Below are 16,345 nucleotides of genomic sequence, written 5' to 3' on the forward strand. Positions count from 1 at the left end.
GCCCCTTTCTGCCCCAGGCAACGCTGGGGCGGGGTGCTAGTAATTATATAAAGTAGGTAGCTGAGGTATAAGGTGTATACGAGCGCCTGTGGGTTGCTCAGATGAAGTGTTGGTTTTGATGGCAAACTAGTTGAATGAAATGAAGACTTGCTTTCTCACAACCTTTCCGACTCTTTTCTTGCACCGTTTTGCTCCCAAATTCAATGTAATCCTTTCATGTCCATCTTTTTCTCACTCTCTACCCCTGTATTTTCTTTCTCACTCAATAAACAATGAGCCAATTCTCCTCTTCATTTCAATCGTTTACATTGACACAATCTGGAACTCTGCCTAATCTTTTTATCAATTTCTAACACCCTTAACCTCTCATTAAGACAACCCCCAAAAATTGCCGTAAACTGTATATTCAATGAATGCAACGTTTTACAGTCTATGCAGTCTCATATCAGTGACTCTTGAAAGATGTGTTTATTACAGGAATTGTTCCGGGAGCAATTGTCTTCTTGGCTCAGTGACCGCAGTAAGTACTTTTAAGCAGGGGATCAGATTAGGTTTGCAGAATGTAGGTTGTTCTATGACGTGTGTGTTCACATGTCACTGTGGGATTCAGATTTGAAAATGATCATAGCAATGAAGATTTGTTTGTCTGTATAAATATTTATGGTACTGGTTTCATAAAGGGTTGACAAAAGGAAATAAAACTACTTCAAGCTGAGCCCTTTTGGAATTGACTGAGTTGTTTGGAGACTCCAATTGTTAAGGTAGTGGGGGGGGGGGTTTGGGACATCCTATACTGTCATCTGCAGGGGCAGTAGCTTCCTCATGCACTTGGGCTCCCATTGCTGGATGGATTTTCCAGCTTAAAAGGAGTACAGCTTTCTGATCGAGTCCATCCCTGTCCTGCGTGATAGTGACCGGTGTGACAGCATTAGGCATGGAAGCAACAGGACTAGTTGCAGCAGTTGTGGTTGTAGCAGGATTGCCAGAAGTAGTCTTTCCTTCATTGAGGGTTCTATAATCAAGCTCCTTAACAGCAGGTGCAGACACAGCAGAGCTCAGTAAAGCTGGCTTTGTTACAGTGGGACTACTTGCTACAGATGTGGATGTGGCAGATGTATTTGAAAAGGTGGTTGTGGAGGGGGTGGTCAAAGTAGACTGACAGCCAGTTGTCTTTCCCTCAATGAGCAAGGTAGCATCATACTGCATTGCAGCAGGCCTGGTTGCTTCTGACATAGTTACTGTAGGCATATCTTCACAAAACATGTCCCTGGGTGAGGCTACATTGGGAATCAAATCGTTAAGCCCTAATGAAGTAGTCCTCATCATATTAGGTTTGATTAAATCTGATTTGGAGACAGCAGGCATGTCTACAGCATGCTGTCCTTGAATGAGCATGTTACCACCAATTTCTTCTACTGTATCCTTCACTGAAGTAGGTTTGGTCACTGTGGGTATGGACATAGTTGAATTGGTTGCTTTACATGTGGTAAGAGCAGAATCGGTCATAGGTTTCTCTGTAGTGGGACTTCTCTCAATCAGTGCGCTATCAGCCGACTCCATTGAAACAGGCTTGTTAGCAGGACTTACCGTCACTTCAGATGGGGTTGAATGAGTCTTAGCTGTAATTGACATAGTTACAGCTGGTGTTATTATAGGACATGTGGTCACAGCAGGTTCATCTGTTCCAGACCTTCCAACTATGAAAGTGGGATCAGCAAGTACTTTCAAAACCGGCTTGGCTGAAGCAGGCATGGAGGAAGCAGCTGTGTTTGAAACAGGAGTGGGGTTATCAGGATTCGTTGCTGGAAACTGTATCATGGAAGCTATACCTGGAGCAGGTCGAGATGAAGATGTGGTCTCAGCAGGTTTCCTTCTTTCAGGCTCAGTTGGAGCATACATTTCTTCAATGTGCAGGGTACCAGAAAGCTGTTTTTCAGCAATCTTCGTCTCAGTAAGTATGTTTGCTCTAATCATAGCCTCTAAAAGTGGGACAGCATGCTTGACCATAATAGGCACAGTGTCATTAAGCTCTGTTACAAAAGGCATGCTCACAACAGAGTTGGTCTCTGCAGGCATGCCCATACTGTGCCTGGCGGCAGGCTTGGATGTTGTGCATATTGTATCATTGAGCTCCGTCAGAGAATCTAGGTTTGCAGCATAAAGAGTTTCAGAAGAGGTGGCTGTTGCAGATACGGTATCTGCAGGGATGGTTACATAATGTGCTGTCACAGAAGGGATGTTTGCAGCAGGAATGACTGCAGCAGGCACATTCATAGCAGGGGAATCAGCATAAAGGTGCACACCAGGTTTCGCCACATTGGGGCTGGCACGATTAGTCTCGGTCCTAGCAGGTGTGTGTACTATAGGCTTGTTAGCATCAAGGGTGGCAACAGGAGGTGCAATACCAGCAGGGGTTATCAGGCTCCTGATTTTGTCAGTACAAACATTTCTGTGCATTTCATTTTCAAATCTTGTGCTAAATGTCTGATCACACTTCGGACATGGTTTAAGTTTTTTCGCTGTGTGCCATGTGGTCCGGTGCCTACCTAACATAGCCTTATACCTGAAGCCCATTGAACAGTCGACACACCAATATGCTCCCTCGGTTACGGAAGATTCACATAACGGTGGCAGGGCTTCTTGGTGGTGAATTCCAGAGATATTAGGATTGTAGCAGACTGCCGAAGCATCCGGCATGGCAACATATAGTGTAGGAACCATAAGAACAAAACCATCGACAGGAGAGCTCGCTACAGCAACCGTGCCTGAAGAAGACAAGGTTGAAGCAGGCTGGGCTGCAGCAGGCATGCACGCATTGAGAACAGAATCAGCAAACTGTGTCACAGAAGGCATGGTAACAGTAGATGTGGTCGGAGCAGGCAATGTAATTAAGGGGGAAATCACAGAAGCAGGGTCAAGACAAAGCCTTTCCATGCGAGTTTTGCAATGCACATCGAAGTCAAGCTTTGTAAGAAAGGACTTCTCACAGCATTCATATGGCTTCTGCAATGAAGTACTAGGACAACACCTCAGATGTTCAATAAACAAAGCCTCACTCTTGAAGTCAAGCATGCAGAGATCACAACAAAAGGATCTTTCAGCAGATGCAATCTCGCAAAGACCAGATGGGTTTTCTTCTTGTTTACACCCATTGTCGTTACAACCATTGGCGACATGGGTCTTCAGGTGATCCATGAGAATGCTAATTTGGTGAAAACTATCACCGCATGTAGCACAAGTAACAGCAGCGGGTATAACTGCAGAATGAGTTGCAGTAGAATCGGCTATTGCAGAAGGAGATTCTTCTTCAGATTTTGGCACAATAATCACCCCTGCTGGTGGTGCAGTGTTAACAGACTCTGTGACAGCAGGTAAAACTGAAGAATGAGCGGTCACTGTAGGTAATGTTGAAGCAGGCATATCGACACCAAGATCATCAGATCTGTGGGTTCTGCTATGTTTTTCAAGGTCAAACTTTGAATGAAATGTCTCAACACAGTGCAAACATAGCTGCGGGCTCTTGGTCTCATGCCAAATCTTCTGATGTTCACTGAAGGTGGCCTTTTCCTTCCAGCCCATCCCACAGTCAGCACACCAGAAGGACGTCTCTGCAGTGGAAACCACACATGGCCGTGAAGGAGTTTCCTGGTTTGGTTTCACAGATCCATTAGGGGTGCAGATGACAGAGGTGGTGTTTGGGGTGGTAGGAGGGGGAGTAGCAACAGCTTCAGGCATTGCAATAACTGGAAATTCTGGTTCAGAATGGGTCTTGAAGGTCTTGTCAGAAACAGGCATGGCCACAGAAAGTTTCCTCAAGTATGACTTTCTTGCAGTCCGCTTGGCAACAGCAACTAGTTTCATAGCAGAAGAAATAGAATCTGCAAACTTAACACGAGTCATCACCATATTATGTGTAACAGCATTTGATATGGATGCAGCCAGTGTTGCTGCAGCAGGCATATTTCCAATTTGGTCATTTTGATGTGAAGGTAAGAAATTCTCTACACTGGTAGTTTGTTCCACACCTGGTTGCTTTACTTGGCCTAGACTATGTATGCTTTTGTGGCCATTTGGATATGTCCCCAGCTGAGGTATTGCAACTTTAGATGCGGCTGCATCTGGTTTTCCAAGCCAAAGTATTGTCACTGGATGTGTAACTATAGTCGGTACAGAGGCAGTCAGAATGGTTATAGTAGGCATCTGTCCAGTCTTCTCACTCTGATGGACTGCCAAGGCATTCTTTAAGCTGGAAGTCTGGTCCAGTCTCAGGTGCTCTGTTTCGTCTAGATCCCTTTTGCTTGTTGTACAATTGTTAGACTTCTCTTTTGACTGGACCATGTGGTGAGAAGATAGTTTAGTCATTGGATTTAAGCTTTTGCCATCATCTGAGCAGGAGAATGGTATTTTCCTACAAGGGATTTTCTCATGGCTAGACAGCTGTGGCTTACATTTGAAACTTTTCCCGCAAACTAAGCACACAAAAGACCTGTTCAAAGAGTGCCTCTTTTCGTGCCTTCTTTCGTGCTTGTAGAGGTAAGGCCTACGAGTAAAGCTTTTCCCACATTCTGCACAGGAAAACAAATTCTGTCCATTGTGGCTTTTCAGATCGTTGTGGAGTCTTTTGAGATGCTTGTGGAGTCTTTTGAGATGGTTGTGGAGTTTCATCTCTGAAATGAAGCTTTCCCCACACTCTGCACACTGGTGTGAAATCACTAGAGTGTGCAATCTCAGGTGAACTGTCAGAGCCTTTTTCCGAGCAAAGGTCTTCTTGCACTCCGTACAAGAAAATCTACTGCGAGTGCAATAAGACCTACTGCCACCAGTATGGCTTTTCCTGTGACTTCTAAGACTCTCCTTATACCAATATCTCTTCCCACAATCTGAACATGAAAATTGCTTCTCTTCCATGTGCATGGCCTGGTGACGTATTAACTGATGACTGTATGCAAAGGTTCTTTCACACTTAAGGCAACTGAAATCCTTCACTGCTGAATGGATTTTACGGTGCACGCTGAATGAACTATAATAGGCAAACCTTTTCTCACAATGGTCACACTGGTAAGGCTTCTCTCCTGTGTGGGTTCTCTTGTGGCCCTCAAGTAAACCCCGCCATCTGTAGGTTTTCCCACAATCTGCACACTTGTAAGGCATCTCTCCTGTGTGGATTCGCTTGTGCTTGGTCTGGGAAGACTTGTAAGTAAATGTTTTCCCACAGTCATTACACTTGTAAGGACCGTGAGACTTGTTTCTATTTCTAGTATGTGTAGAGAGGTGTTTCCACAAGTCAATTTTGCTTTTGAAGCACTTTGTACATTGGATGCAACTATAGTCGTTCTCGTTTGTGTGGAAGCGCTCGTGCACCAATCGTTCGATATCATGATCGTAGTGTATCCCACAAGTTGTACACTTAAATGATTTATCTCCTTCAATAGTGATATTAGAAGTGGTCTTAGGAAACGTTTCTTTTCCCAAGTGCCCCCCCTGCTCCAGAATCTCTGCTCTCAAGTGGTTGCTGATTTCCATGTGACTTTTCAGTGCAGAATCACTTTCAAAGAGTCTCCAACAACAACCACACTCATATGCCTTCTGCCCAGTGTGTAGTAGCTCATGTTTCCAAAGAGTGTCTTTCCTTTTGAACCCCTCCCCACATTCTTCACAACTGTGCCATTTTTCTCCTGTGTGAACCTGCCCATGTGCTTGCAAGTTGCTCTCGCTTTTGAAGGTTTGTCCACAGGTCATGCATTTAAATGGCTTCTCAGCCTGAGCACTGCACTGGTGGATGATGAGGCTGGCCTCTCTCTGGAAAGTCCTTTTGCATTCAGTGCAAGAAAAGGTGTCTTTAACCAGCCCTTTTAGCACTTTCTGCCCTTCAGCATGTTGTTTCAAATGCTTCTGCAGTGACCCTTCACAGCTGAAAACCTTCCAGCATTCCCTGCAGCTGAAGCTTTTCCCTGTAGAGTGAATCCTCTCATGAACCTTTAGATTTTTAAAATACTTGAATGTTTGATTACAAATGTTACATGTGAAAGGGACGTTCTCTTTCTTGTGCCAAGATGCTTTCCAGTGAGTTTTTTGATGCAACTTTAATCTTTCTTCACTTGCAAAGCATTTACTACACTCACTACAGACATGAGACTTCTCAATGTTCTGGGTATGCCTCAAAGAATGTAGGCGAAACGGCGTATTGTAAACAAATTGTTTGCCACATTCCTGACAGGTGAACCTTGGTGGACCATGGATTTTATTATGTGCAAGGAGGCAGCCATATTGTTTGAAATCCGCTCCACACACTTTACATTCAAAAGGTCTCTCAGTGGAGTGGATTCTAACGTGTTTCAACAGCACAGACTTGAATTTGAAACTTTTTCCACATTCTTCACAGGTATGTAAAGTTTTCTTTTTTTTCGGTGTCTCTTTTTTTGAACGGCTTGTTTTTGGTTCTTTTTTGCAGGCAACTGATGATCCTGTTTTAGCCAATTGTTTCTTAAAGCTTCTAAGTTTCATTGTAAGTGTGCAAGAGTCTTTTAGGCTCCCAACAGTTTTCTTTTTCAGGAGGGGGCTCTATTTGGTATTGTGGCAGAATGTGCCAGTTAAGTTTGCGGTAACAATTCTCTGCTGTACACTAGTGTTTATTCATGCTATCTGTCAAAATCTGTGAGGGACATGCATCACATATCCAAAATTCAAAGGTTTCAGTCGGGTTTTCATATTGTTTTAGGTAGGGAATGGATGAGTAGAAAATACTCCCCTCATAAATTTTCTATTGTGTAAAGTTTTTCATTACTTTTTAAAAGCAGTTCTCCGATACAGTTGATATACTTGCCACTTCCTGTGTAGGGTGTTTTTACTCTAAATGTTCTTAGTTCAGTTGCACAGGGGATGGAAGAGCTCTCTGAATTTCCTGGAAGACTTTTCTGTAGTACTATGTTAGGTTCATACGTTTTCTCTTGCCCATGTGCAGGGTTTTCTCACACCATACTGAAGAATGTTCTCAACTCCCTGTAAGTTCTTCCCCCTGTGGAAAGTTTACATGTTCCTGACAGATACTATGAAGCTTTCTATGCATCCACTGTCTTCATTTGGATGCTATCTGTTCTGTACATTTTTGACACAGAGAAAGATTGTGTTTCTTCCGAATGAATCGCTTTTAAGTAAACATTGTCTGGACATTCTTCTTGATCATTTCTTCAGACAATGTGTCAGACTCATCTGCAGAAATAAAGATCCTAAGTTACTTGAGTAGGAAATTTACATTTAATAACAACACTTTGTCATATACACAGAGCCACAAGCAGAGGATGGTATCAGTGGGAAGGAAATGCTATTTTTGTACAATAGAGATCACTAATGTGGGTCAACACTCTTCTGAATAAGTTGTTTAATATAAATGCAGCAGCTACAAATAATGTGTTAAAGTTATATTTTCTGTACAAAAAGCACAGAGGTCACTGGATTTATTGGACTGTTGATATAAATTTAGAATTCTATGTCAGGACCGGAGGCTTCAGATTATGCTTTTTCCCTTCTTCGCTGTTTATTTTATACAACACACAGCAGCCAAAAAGCAATAACATGAGCCCTAAACCCCAGAACAAAGGATAAGGGCTACAACATCAGTTACATTTTTCAGAAAAATTACAAGTCCCATGATATCCAGCAAGACAGTCCACAGCATAGTCATTCACCAATGTCCATGACAGCTAGGTAGGACGTCCTCCCTGTGATCACTTCCTATTTCTTCGCTGCTTCGCAGCCAGTTAAGTGGTTTTTGCCTCATCCCCTCATTTTGTTGGGATTTTCGGGTTATTTGAGTGTTTTGCCGTACAAAGCGTTTGGTTGTCTTAATATTACCGCTTTGTATACCGTCTGCTTGCTCCGTTTTCCTTTTCAGAGCCCCTAATGGATCGCGGGGACTCTTGCGGTTCCTTACGCAATTTCCCTGGTTTTGTGGCCTCCTCCGGCTGCTAGGGGGCGCCAGAGCATCTTGTTGGTCTCAGCGCGGTTTTCTCTTCAGGAGAACCGCTCTGAGGAAAGCGATCCGCCGGAGCCTTCCTTGCCACCTCACCTCTACGCTCAGGGCCTCCCTGAGTCTGTATTCCACCCTATTGCCCTTGATACGCCCCGCTGGGGGTCAGTAAAGCTGTTTTACCGTGTTGCCGCCTGCTGGTGTTTTTTGGGGCACTTGTTGAAAATCCTGCATATTTTTCTAATTTCCAGCGCGCAGGGAGGTGGCATTGACCCGGTCCACTTGAGGGTCTGCGCGCTGTGGGGTTGCCCCCCCCCCCCTCCCTATTCTGGTTCCACTGGGACCAAAGTTGCAGATTCGGTCTGCCCCACAATTTGCGCAGGTTCCTGCCTGTGGCCCTGATCTTGTGTCCAGCAGTCTTTCCTTGCTAGAGGGTAGTAGGTCTGCCAGGAGGGTGTATTGTCATGGATCAGGAGGAATATTATGAGGAGGAAGAACCCCATCAGTATTTGAATGATGAGGAATTCTATAGTGCGGTGGATAGTTCTATATACCGCTGTGTACAAGAAATTGTAGGACCTATGAAGGAGCGCCTATCTGCCCGCATTATGCAGGAGTGTGAAAGGGTGACTCAGGCCCCTTTAGGGGTCGCTGGCACTGCGGCAGCCCAAGCGGGCAGTGACCCCCCTGCCGCTAAGAAGGTGTGTAAGGAAGGGGTTTCTGGGGCGGCGCAGGGTGTGGACAGGGACGCCTTTGAGCATTTGCGTGACGCTTTTCTGGCTAAGGCGGCCATGCCTACCCCTGCGCCTCCACCAACCCCGGGACCTTCGGGGTCCATAGGTATGGCACCCCCATCCCCAAGTGGTATGTCACCGGCAGACACTGATGACTAGGATGGGTCTGTGCGTTCTTGGCGGCCTTCGGGCTCCGCCGCCGAATTGCCCCCGGGATAGTTCGGGCATGCTGGATCCGGATGAAATAATGCATCTGCGGTCGGCTGCCTGGACCCCTGGGGAGAAGGTGGCGAAGTTAGTTAGTTAGTCAGTCGCAGGACGCCTCCGCAAGCCCCTGGAAAAGGAAGCAAGGAGTTGTATTCGGGGAGAGTGTTCTAGACCTACGTTTGGAGGGCAAAGTGGCCCTTACGCCCGAGTTGGATTCTAAGATGGCCACCTTTCTTGCGAAGTTCGTTAAAGATCCTCGCAAGGGGATCGATCGGTCCTGGCGTTCCTGTCAGGACAAGCTTTTGGACGCCATAGGGCCTATCACGAAAATTCTTGATATGGCGGAAGAGGCTAAAGTGTCAGTTGCGACCATTTCCCCGGACGTATTGTCCAATTGGGCTCAGAGAGTGGTATTTTTCCTGGGGAATGCGAATTGTGCCCTCTCGACCGAACGCGAAGGTCCCTCTTGATAAAACTAGACCCAAAACTGGGTGACTTGGCCTCCTCTGAGGCGGGGGCGGTGGCCCAAGGGGGACTCTTTGGGGACCCTTTCATAAAAGAGCTAGGTGGGGGCCGCGCGCCCGGCCGTGGCGGTCAACAGCAGTCTGGCAACAGAAATCAAGCTCCGGGCGAGGTCAATTTAATGCCTCAAAGAATTACAATACCTTCTACCCCACCAGGGGACAACGCTTCTGAGGCCGAGGTGGATTCAAGAACACCGCTGGAAACAATTCAAACGGTGAGTGTTTTTTCGGCGGACCAAGTCCGCATTGGGGGCGGGTAGCCTTGTTTCCGGAGACCTGGGCCGCGATCACGTCGGACATATGGGTCTTACAGACTGTCCGCGGATTTCGCATAGAATTTTACGATCGGCCCCACCAACGCAGGCCTCTACACCCTATTGTTTTCTTTCATGCAGACGCACAGTTGGTCGACAAGGAGGTCTCCGATTTGCTGTGCAAAGGGGCCATTTGTCGTTCAACACAACACCCTGCCGGGTTTTCGAGCAATCAGTTTCTGGTGGAAAAGGCAGATGGTGGCAAGCGGCCGGTAATCAACCTCAAAGAGTTCACCGGCTGGTTGGTTTACCGACATTTCAAGATGGAGGGTATCCATCTGTTGCGGGATGTGCTACTGCCCAACGACTGGACGGTCCGGCTGAACCTCAAAGATGCGTATTTGGTGGTTCCTATTCACCCCCCCGCATCGTCGTTTTCTTCAGTTCCGGTGGATGGGCCAGGTTTTCGAGTATACTGCTCCACCCGGTAGTGGAACACTTGCGGGGCCAAGGAGTTCGGATGATTGTCTATTTAGACGACATCCTGTTGATGGCGCAATGTCCCAGGAAGCTAATCCTTCAACTTCGGCAGACAGCGTCCCTGCTCCAGGGGCTAGGGTTTGTCGTGAACAAGGAAAAGTCGGTTCTCTCTCCTTCTCAGACAGTGGTGTTTCTAGGTTTTACCGTGGACTCGGTACAGTGCACCTTGATTCTACCTCCCAAGAAGATGGGAAAGATTTGCCACATCTTGCGTCAGACGATCTCGAGATCCCACACATCTTTCCGCCAGATTGCCCGAGTGGTGGGGCTACTTTCCTCCTCCATCCACGCAATCTTTCCGGGGCACCTCCACTATCGGGCCCTTCAACGCCTCAAGGCGCATCATCTCCTTCGGGGACTGACTTACGATCAGGTGGTTCCCCTCTCAGTCAAAGTGAAGGAGGAAATGGCCTGGTGGCTCGCCCATATGGAGGCCTGGAACGGTCTGGCGATTTTCGGCCCGGTTCCGGATTTGGTGATAGAGTCCGACACCAGCAGGGCCGGTTGGGGCACCAGTTGTGGGGAGTTTTCCACAGGCGGCACCTGGTCGTCCGAGGAACAGGAGCTGCATATCAACTGCTTAGAACTGTTGGTGGGGTCCTTCGCGGTGCGCTGTTGGACCAAGGATTCAGTTCGCTCCTGCGTCCTGCTCAGGATGGACAACATCTCTGCGGTCCGTTATGTCAACCACCTGGGTGGCCCTCGCTCCGAGGACATAGCGGATTTGGCGAAGGATTTCTGGGATTACTGTCTGGCACACCACATGTCAGTGACAGCGGAGTACTTACCAGGTCAAGCCAACCAGGTGGCGGGTTGGCACTCCCGGCACTTGCGGGACTCCAGGCAGTGGAAACTGGACGTGCAGGCCTTCGGGTGGCTGACAATCTTTGAGGCCAGTTCTCGGTGGACCTCTTTGCATCTCGTCTAGACCATCAGCTCCCGCGTTTTTTCAGCTGGAGGCCGGACCCTCTCGTGGAGGCCACGGATGCCTTTTTCCAGGACTGGAGTCTAGAGAGGTCCTATGCCTTCCCTCCGTTTTTTTTAATGGTGCTGAGGGCGGCGGCGCAGCTTCGCCGCCAGCGAGTGGATGTGGTCATGGTGACATCCTTGTGGAAGTCTCAAGTTTGGTTTCCAGTTCTTCTGAAACTTTCTTGAGATTCTCCAATACTACTCCCCCGGTTTCCGCATCTTCTTCTCAACGCGGATGGGGACCCCCATCCTCTGGTGATGCAGAGCTCTCTTCACCTCATGGCATAGAGGCTTTCAGGCGACGCTGGTCGCTCCCAGGCCTTTCGGGACCAGCTGAAAATTTCCTTTCCAAGTCCTGGGCCGGTAGCACGGCAAAGCGGTACCGCTCAGCTTGGAATAAGTGGTCCCGTTGGTGTTTTCAACGGTGCCTGGATCCCCTGGTCACGGGCGTCGTTCCAGTTTTGAACTTTCTGGCGGAATTGGCTTTGGCCGGCCTAGCCGACCGCACTGTCATTGAGAGAACATATTTGAACAAGTTTTTAAATGGTTGCACAGATTGATACTGTGGTGGCGCTGAGTAATGTTGTGGTGGCGACGAGTGATGCAGTGGAGTTCAGTGATGCTGTGGAGTTCAGTGATGCTGTGGTAGCGCATAGTGATGCTGTAGTAGCGCATAGTGATGCTGTGGTAGCGCATAGTGATGCTGTGGTGCCCCTGAGTGATGCGGTGGTGGTGCGATAGATAGATAGAGTGAGGGCGATAGAGTGAGGGCGATAGATAAGAGTTAGGGCGATAGATAGAGTGAGTGAGGGTGATAGATAGATAGATGTGTGTGTGTTGTGTGTATGTGTGTGGTTGTGTGGTTGTGTGGGTGTGTGGTTGTGTGGTTGTGTGGGTGTGTGGTTGTGTGGGTGTGTGGGTGTGTGGGTGTGTGGTTGTGTAGGTGTGTGGGTGTGTGGGTGTGTGGGTGGGTGGTTGGGTGGGTGTGTGGTTGGGTGGGTGGTTGGGTGTGTGGTTGGGTGTGTGGTTGGGTGTGTGGTTGGGTGTGTGGTTGGGTGTGTGGTTGGGTGTGGGTGTGTGGTTGGGTGTGGGTGTGTGTATGGTTGTGGGTGTGTGTATGGTTGTGGGTGTGTGTATGGTTGTGGGTGTGTGTATGGTTGTGGGTGTGTGTATGGTTGTGGGTGTGTGGTTGGGTGTGTGGTTGGGTGTGTGGTTGGGTGTGGGGCTGGGTGTGGGGTTGGGTGTGTGGTTGGGTTGGGTGTGTGGTTGGGTTGGGTGTGTGGTTGGGTTGGGTGTGTGGTTGGGTGTGTGGTTGGGTTTGGCTGGGTTGTGTTTGGCTGGGTTGTGTGGTTGTGTGTGTGTGGTTGTGTGTGTGTGGTTGTGTGTGTGGTTGTGTGTGTGGTTGGGTGTGTGGTTGGGTGTGTGGTTGGGTGTGTGGTTGGGTGTGTGGTTGGGTGTGTGGTTGGGTGGGTGTGTGGTTGGGTGTGTGGTTGGGTGTGTGTATGGTTGTGGGTGTGTGTATGGTTGTGGGTGTGTATGGTTGTGGGTGTGTGTATGGTTGTGGGTGTGTGTATGGTTGTGGGTGTGTGTATGGTTGTGGGTGTGTGTATGGCTGTGGGTGTGTGTATGGCTGTGGGTGTGGTTGGGTGTGTGGTTGGGTGTGTGGTTGGGTGTGTGGTTGGGTGTGTGGTTGGGTGTGTGGTTGGGTGTGTGGTTGGGTGTGTGGTTGGGTGTGTGGTTGGGTTGGGTGTGTGGTTGGGTTGGGTGTGTGGTTGGGTTTGGCTGGGTTGTGTTTGGCTGGGTTGTGTGTGTGTGGTTGTGTGTGTGTGTGGTTGTGTGTGTGGTTGTGTGTGTGGTTGTGTGTGTGGTTGTGTGTGTGGTTGTGTGTGGTTGTGTGTGTGGTTGTGTGTGTGTGGTTGTGTGTGTGTGGTTGTGTATGTGTGGTTGTGTATGTGTGTGGTTGTGTGTGGTTGTATGTGTGTGTGTGGTTGTGTGTGTGTATGGTTGTGTGTGGTTGTGGCTGTGTGTGTGGTTGTGTGTGTGTGGTTGGGTGTGTGGTTGGGTGTGTGGTTGTTTGTGGGTGTGTGTGGTTGTGTTTGGCTGTGTTGTGAATGTGTGTTGTGGTTGTGTGTGGTGTTGTGTGTGTGTGGTTGTGTGTGTGTGTGGTTGTGTGTGTGGTTGTGTGTGTGTGCTTGTCTGTGTTTGGTTATGTGTGTGTGGTTGTGTGTGTTTGGTTGTGTGTGTGTGTGGTTGTGTGGTGGTGGTGGTTGTGTGGTGGTGGTTGTGTGGTGATGTGTGTGTGGTTGTGTGTGTGGTTGTGTGTGTGGTTGTGTGTGTGGTTGTGTGTGTGTGGTTGTGTGTGTGTGTGGTTGTGTGTGTGTGTTTGGTTGTGTGTGTTTGGTTGTGTGTGTTTGGTTGTGTGTGGTGTGGTTGTGTGTGTGCATGGTTGTATGTATGTGTGTGCGCAGTTAGAGAAGGATGTATGTGGAAGAGCAGCAGATCAGCACAGCAGAAGAGAACAGGGAGTTAAAGAAGGAGGCGTGTGGAAGAGAGCAGCAGATCAGCACAGCAGAAGAGAACAGGGAGTTAAAGAAGGAGGCAGGGTGGAAGAGAGCAGCAGATCAGCACAGCAGAAGAGAACAGGGAGTTAAAGAAGGAGGCAGGGTGGAAGAGAGCAGTAGATCAGCACAAGAGAAGAGTACAGGGAGTTAGAGAAGGAGGTGGATGGAAGAGAGGAACAGATCAGCACAGCAGAAGAGAACAGGTAGTTAAAGAAGGAGGTGGGGTGGAAGAGAGCTGCAGATCAGCACAGGAGAAGAGAATAGAACAGGGAGTTAGAGAAGGAGGGGAGGTGGAAGAGAGTGTAGTGTAGTTCCTATTTTCCCTATAGGCCCTGCGCATTGGAATAACATAAACAGCAGTGTAGACGTAGAAGTGCGGTCTTCCAGGTCTCTACTGACTATGCTAAACTTAATTGGGTTTGTACCAACTAGCTCAGAGGTCACTGGAAACTTTCTTGACTGAATAGGAAGTCATCAGCTTCCATGGCTCAGACAAGAAGGGATTCAGTTTTCCAACAACCGCATAAACATGACAACTTTGCTCCTTAGAAAAAGACAGTCAAAAATACTTTTATTTGATTTATAAAAATCATAAAAGGGTGGGTCTTACCACCATACAAACAGCATGTACGTCAAAAGCTCAGCATGAAAACAAAATTAAAATCATCTAAAAAAATCATAAAGTTAAAACCTAATCTTGACAGGTTTAGACAAATACACAATCACAGTATACTATTATAAAAATGTGGCTGAGGGAAGACGAGGCTGTCTCGTTGGAGCTGCTAAACAACTGATAATTGGTCTAGGAAAAAAGCGAGAACTTTGGGGAACGAAGGAGTTTGGTGAAAAATGCACATTTTAACTTGGAAAGGAGAACACAACCTAGAGAGGTGAAAGCGAGGGAGTAACCATTAGGAGGGGGAGTGGGAGACCGGGGGCAGCCGTGATGAGGTCGGTTGGCCGAAGTCATCTTTAATTATTGCCTTGTTTTCTAGCTCTTTTGCAGCATGAGCCAGGAATTTTATAGTTTTGCAGGCTAATTGTATCCGGGACCCGCTGAGGCATTCTATCACAGCCGCCCTACAAGTTCTCACCTGGGCTTCTCTTAAAGTGGTAGCAAAAGCGTCTTCCTTGTTTTCTGCAATGCAGGGCATATGCATATTAGATGCAATAAAGACTCCGTGGGGTTGCCACAGAGGCGACAGGCAGAAGTTAACCAGGACCGTTGCCAATTGGGGGTGAGGTCTTTACTCAAGAAGCATCCCAGCCTCAGAAGGCTTAATTTCCTCTTATAGTAGTCCCTAAAGCAGTCTTGCAAATATGGCTGAGGGTTCAGATGTTTGTAAGTTGACAACACGATCCAGGCATGGCTTTTTCCGGCCACTGCGGCTTTGTCCATTAGCAGCGATGCTTGTTTGATGGCTTTGTTGAGAAGTGTTTAAAGGCGTTGTATGATATGGGTGAAAGCCAGGTTTCTTCCAGCTTTAACGAAACCAGCGCTTGCCTGAGAGATTTGTATATTGAATTGGAGGGTCCGGACTGTTTTTCTACCTCTAGCCAGCAGAGATGTGCAAGGGTATCATCTTCAGCATCCTTCATGCGCCAGTAGTATTTGGCCAGAGCACCTTGTCTTGCCGGAGTCTGATTAGTTAGTCCATATTCTAAGCGTATTTGGGCTTGTGAGATGTGTCTTGGAATTGAGAAGAGGTTTTTAAACAGTCTGGATTGGGCTAGATTTAGCACTGTGGAGTCCCTGGTTGCCATCATTTCCGAGCCATATGTAAGCGATGGCAGGAATTTGGCAGTTACGATCTTTAGCAAATGGCTGGTAGAACTGCCACTTAGGTGTGTTTGTATAGTTTTAAAGGCGAATTGAAGCTGTTTGGCTTTTGATTTCCCCAGTTCTAAGTGGTGATTGTACTTTAATTGATGGTCAAGTAAAATGCCCAAATATTTATATTTATCCACCTGTGTCAATTTGGACGAATTTATCCTCCATACGAATTTTGATTTTTTCTTTCTGAAGCTGGGGAAGCATAAGATATTTGATTTTTTGAGGTTTATGGTTAATTGTGCTTTGGTGATATATGACGCGAGTTGGGAAATCAAACGTTGTAGGCCGATCGGGGTTTTTGAGAGAAGCACAATGTCGTCTGCATATTGTAGACTAACAATGGATGTTTGTCCCAGTTTTGGTGGATCTCCCTGGATTGTACGTAGATCGCTTTCTAGGTCTGCGGTGTAGATGTTAAAAAGGCTGGGGGCCAACACGCAGCCTTGTTTTAGGCCATTCAAAGTTGTGAATTTCTTTGTTAAACTTCGGCCATCTCCTTTTTTTATTTGAACCCAGGTGTGCGAGTATAACTATTATTGCTCCCAGTAGCTTTGGCAGCGCGCCCCAGGCTTTCATTTTGGCCCAAAGTTTGGATCTGGGGACTTTATCGAAAGCCGCTGTCAAGTCTAAAAAGCAGGTGTAAAGTGTGGAAGAGCTATCGATTGCCTTTTTAGCCAGTAAGGTTAGCGCGGATAAGTTAGTGAGAGTGCCCATTCCTGCCCTAAAGCCTGTTTGTGTCGGTGGGATTAGCGCTTT

General features: G+C 47.5%; 2 protein-coding genes across 2 annotated transcripts in view; both read right to left on the reverse strand.

The window, feature by feature from the left end:
- The window catches only part of LOC147685023 (uncharacterized), a 488,966-nt gene that overhangs the window by 260,057 nt on the left and 212,564 nt on the right, over positions 1–16,345 (reverse strand).
- LOC147685024 (uncharacterized) lies at positions 465–8,209 on the reverse strand. Its single transcript, XM_086940922.1, has one exon. It carries the CDS (start codon positions 6,502–6,504, stop codon positions 757–759), a length of 5,748 nt encoding a protein of 1,915 aa, XP_086797048.1. The 5' UTR covers positions 6,505–8,209; the 3' UTR covers positions 465–756.

Source organism: Lissotriton vulgaris, chromosome 10 (genome assembly GCF_964263255.1).
Source record: "Lissotriton vulgaris chromosome 10, aLisVul1.2, whole genome shotgun sequence".
In the NCBI taxonomy this organism is placed as follows: Eukaryota; Metazoa; Chordata; class Amphibia; order Caudata; family Salamandridae; genus Lissotriton; species Lissotriton vulgaris.

Coding starts and splice junctions, on each gene's coding strand:
- LOC147685024 (XM_086940922.1), bottom strand. CDS start 6,504: ATGAAACTTAGAAGCTTTAAGAAACAATTGGCTAAAACAGGATCATCA.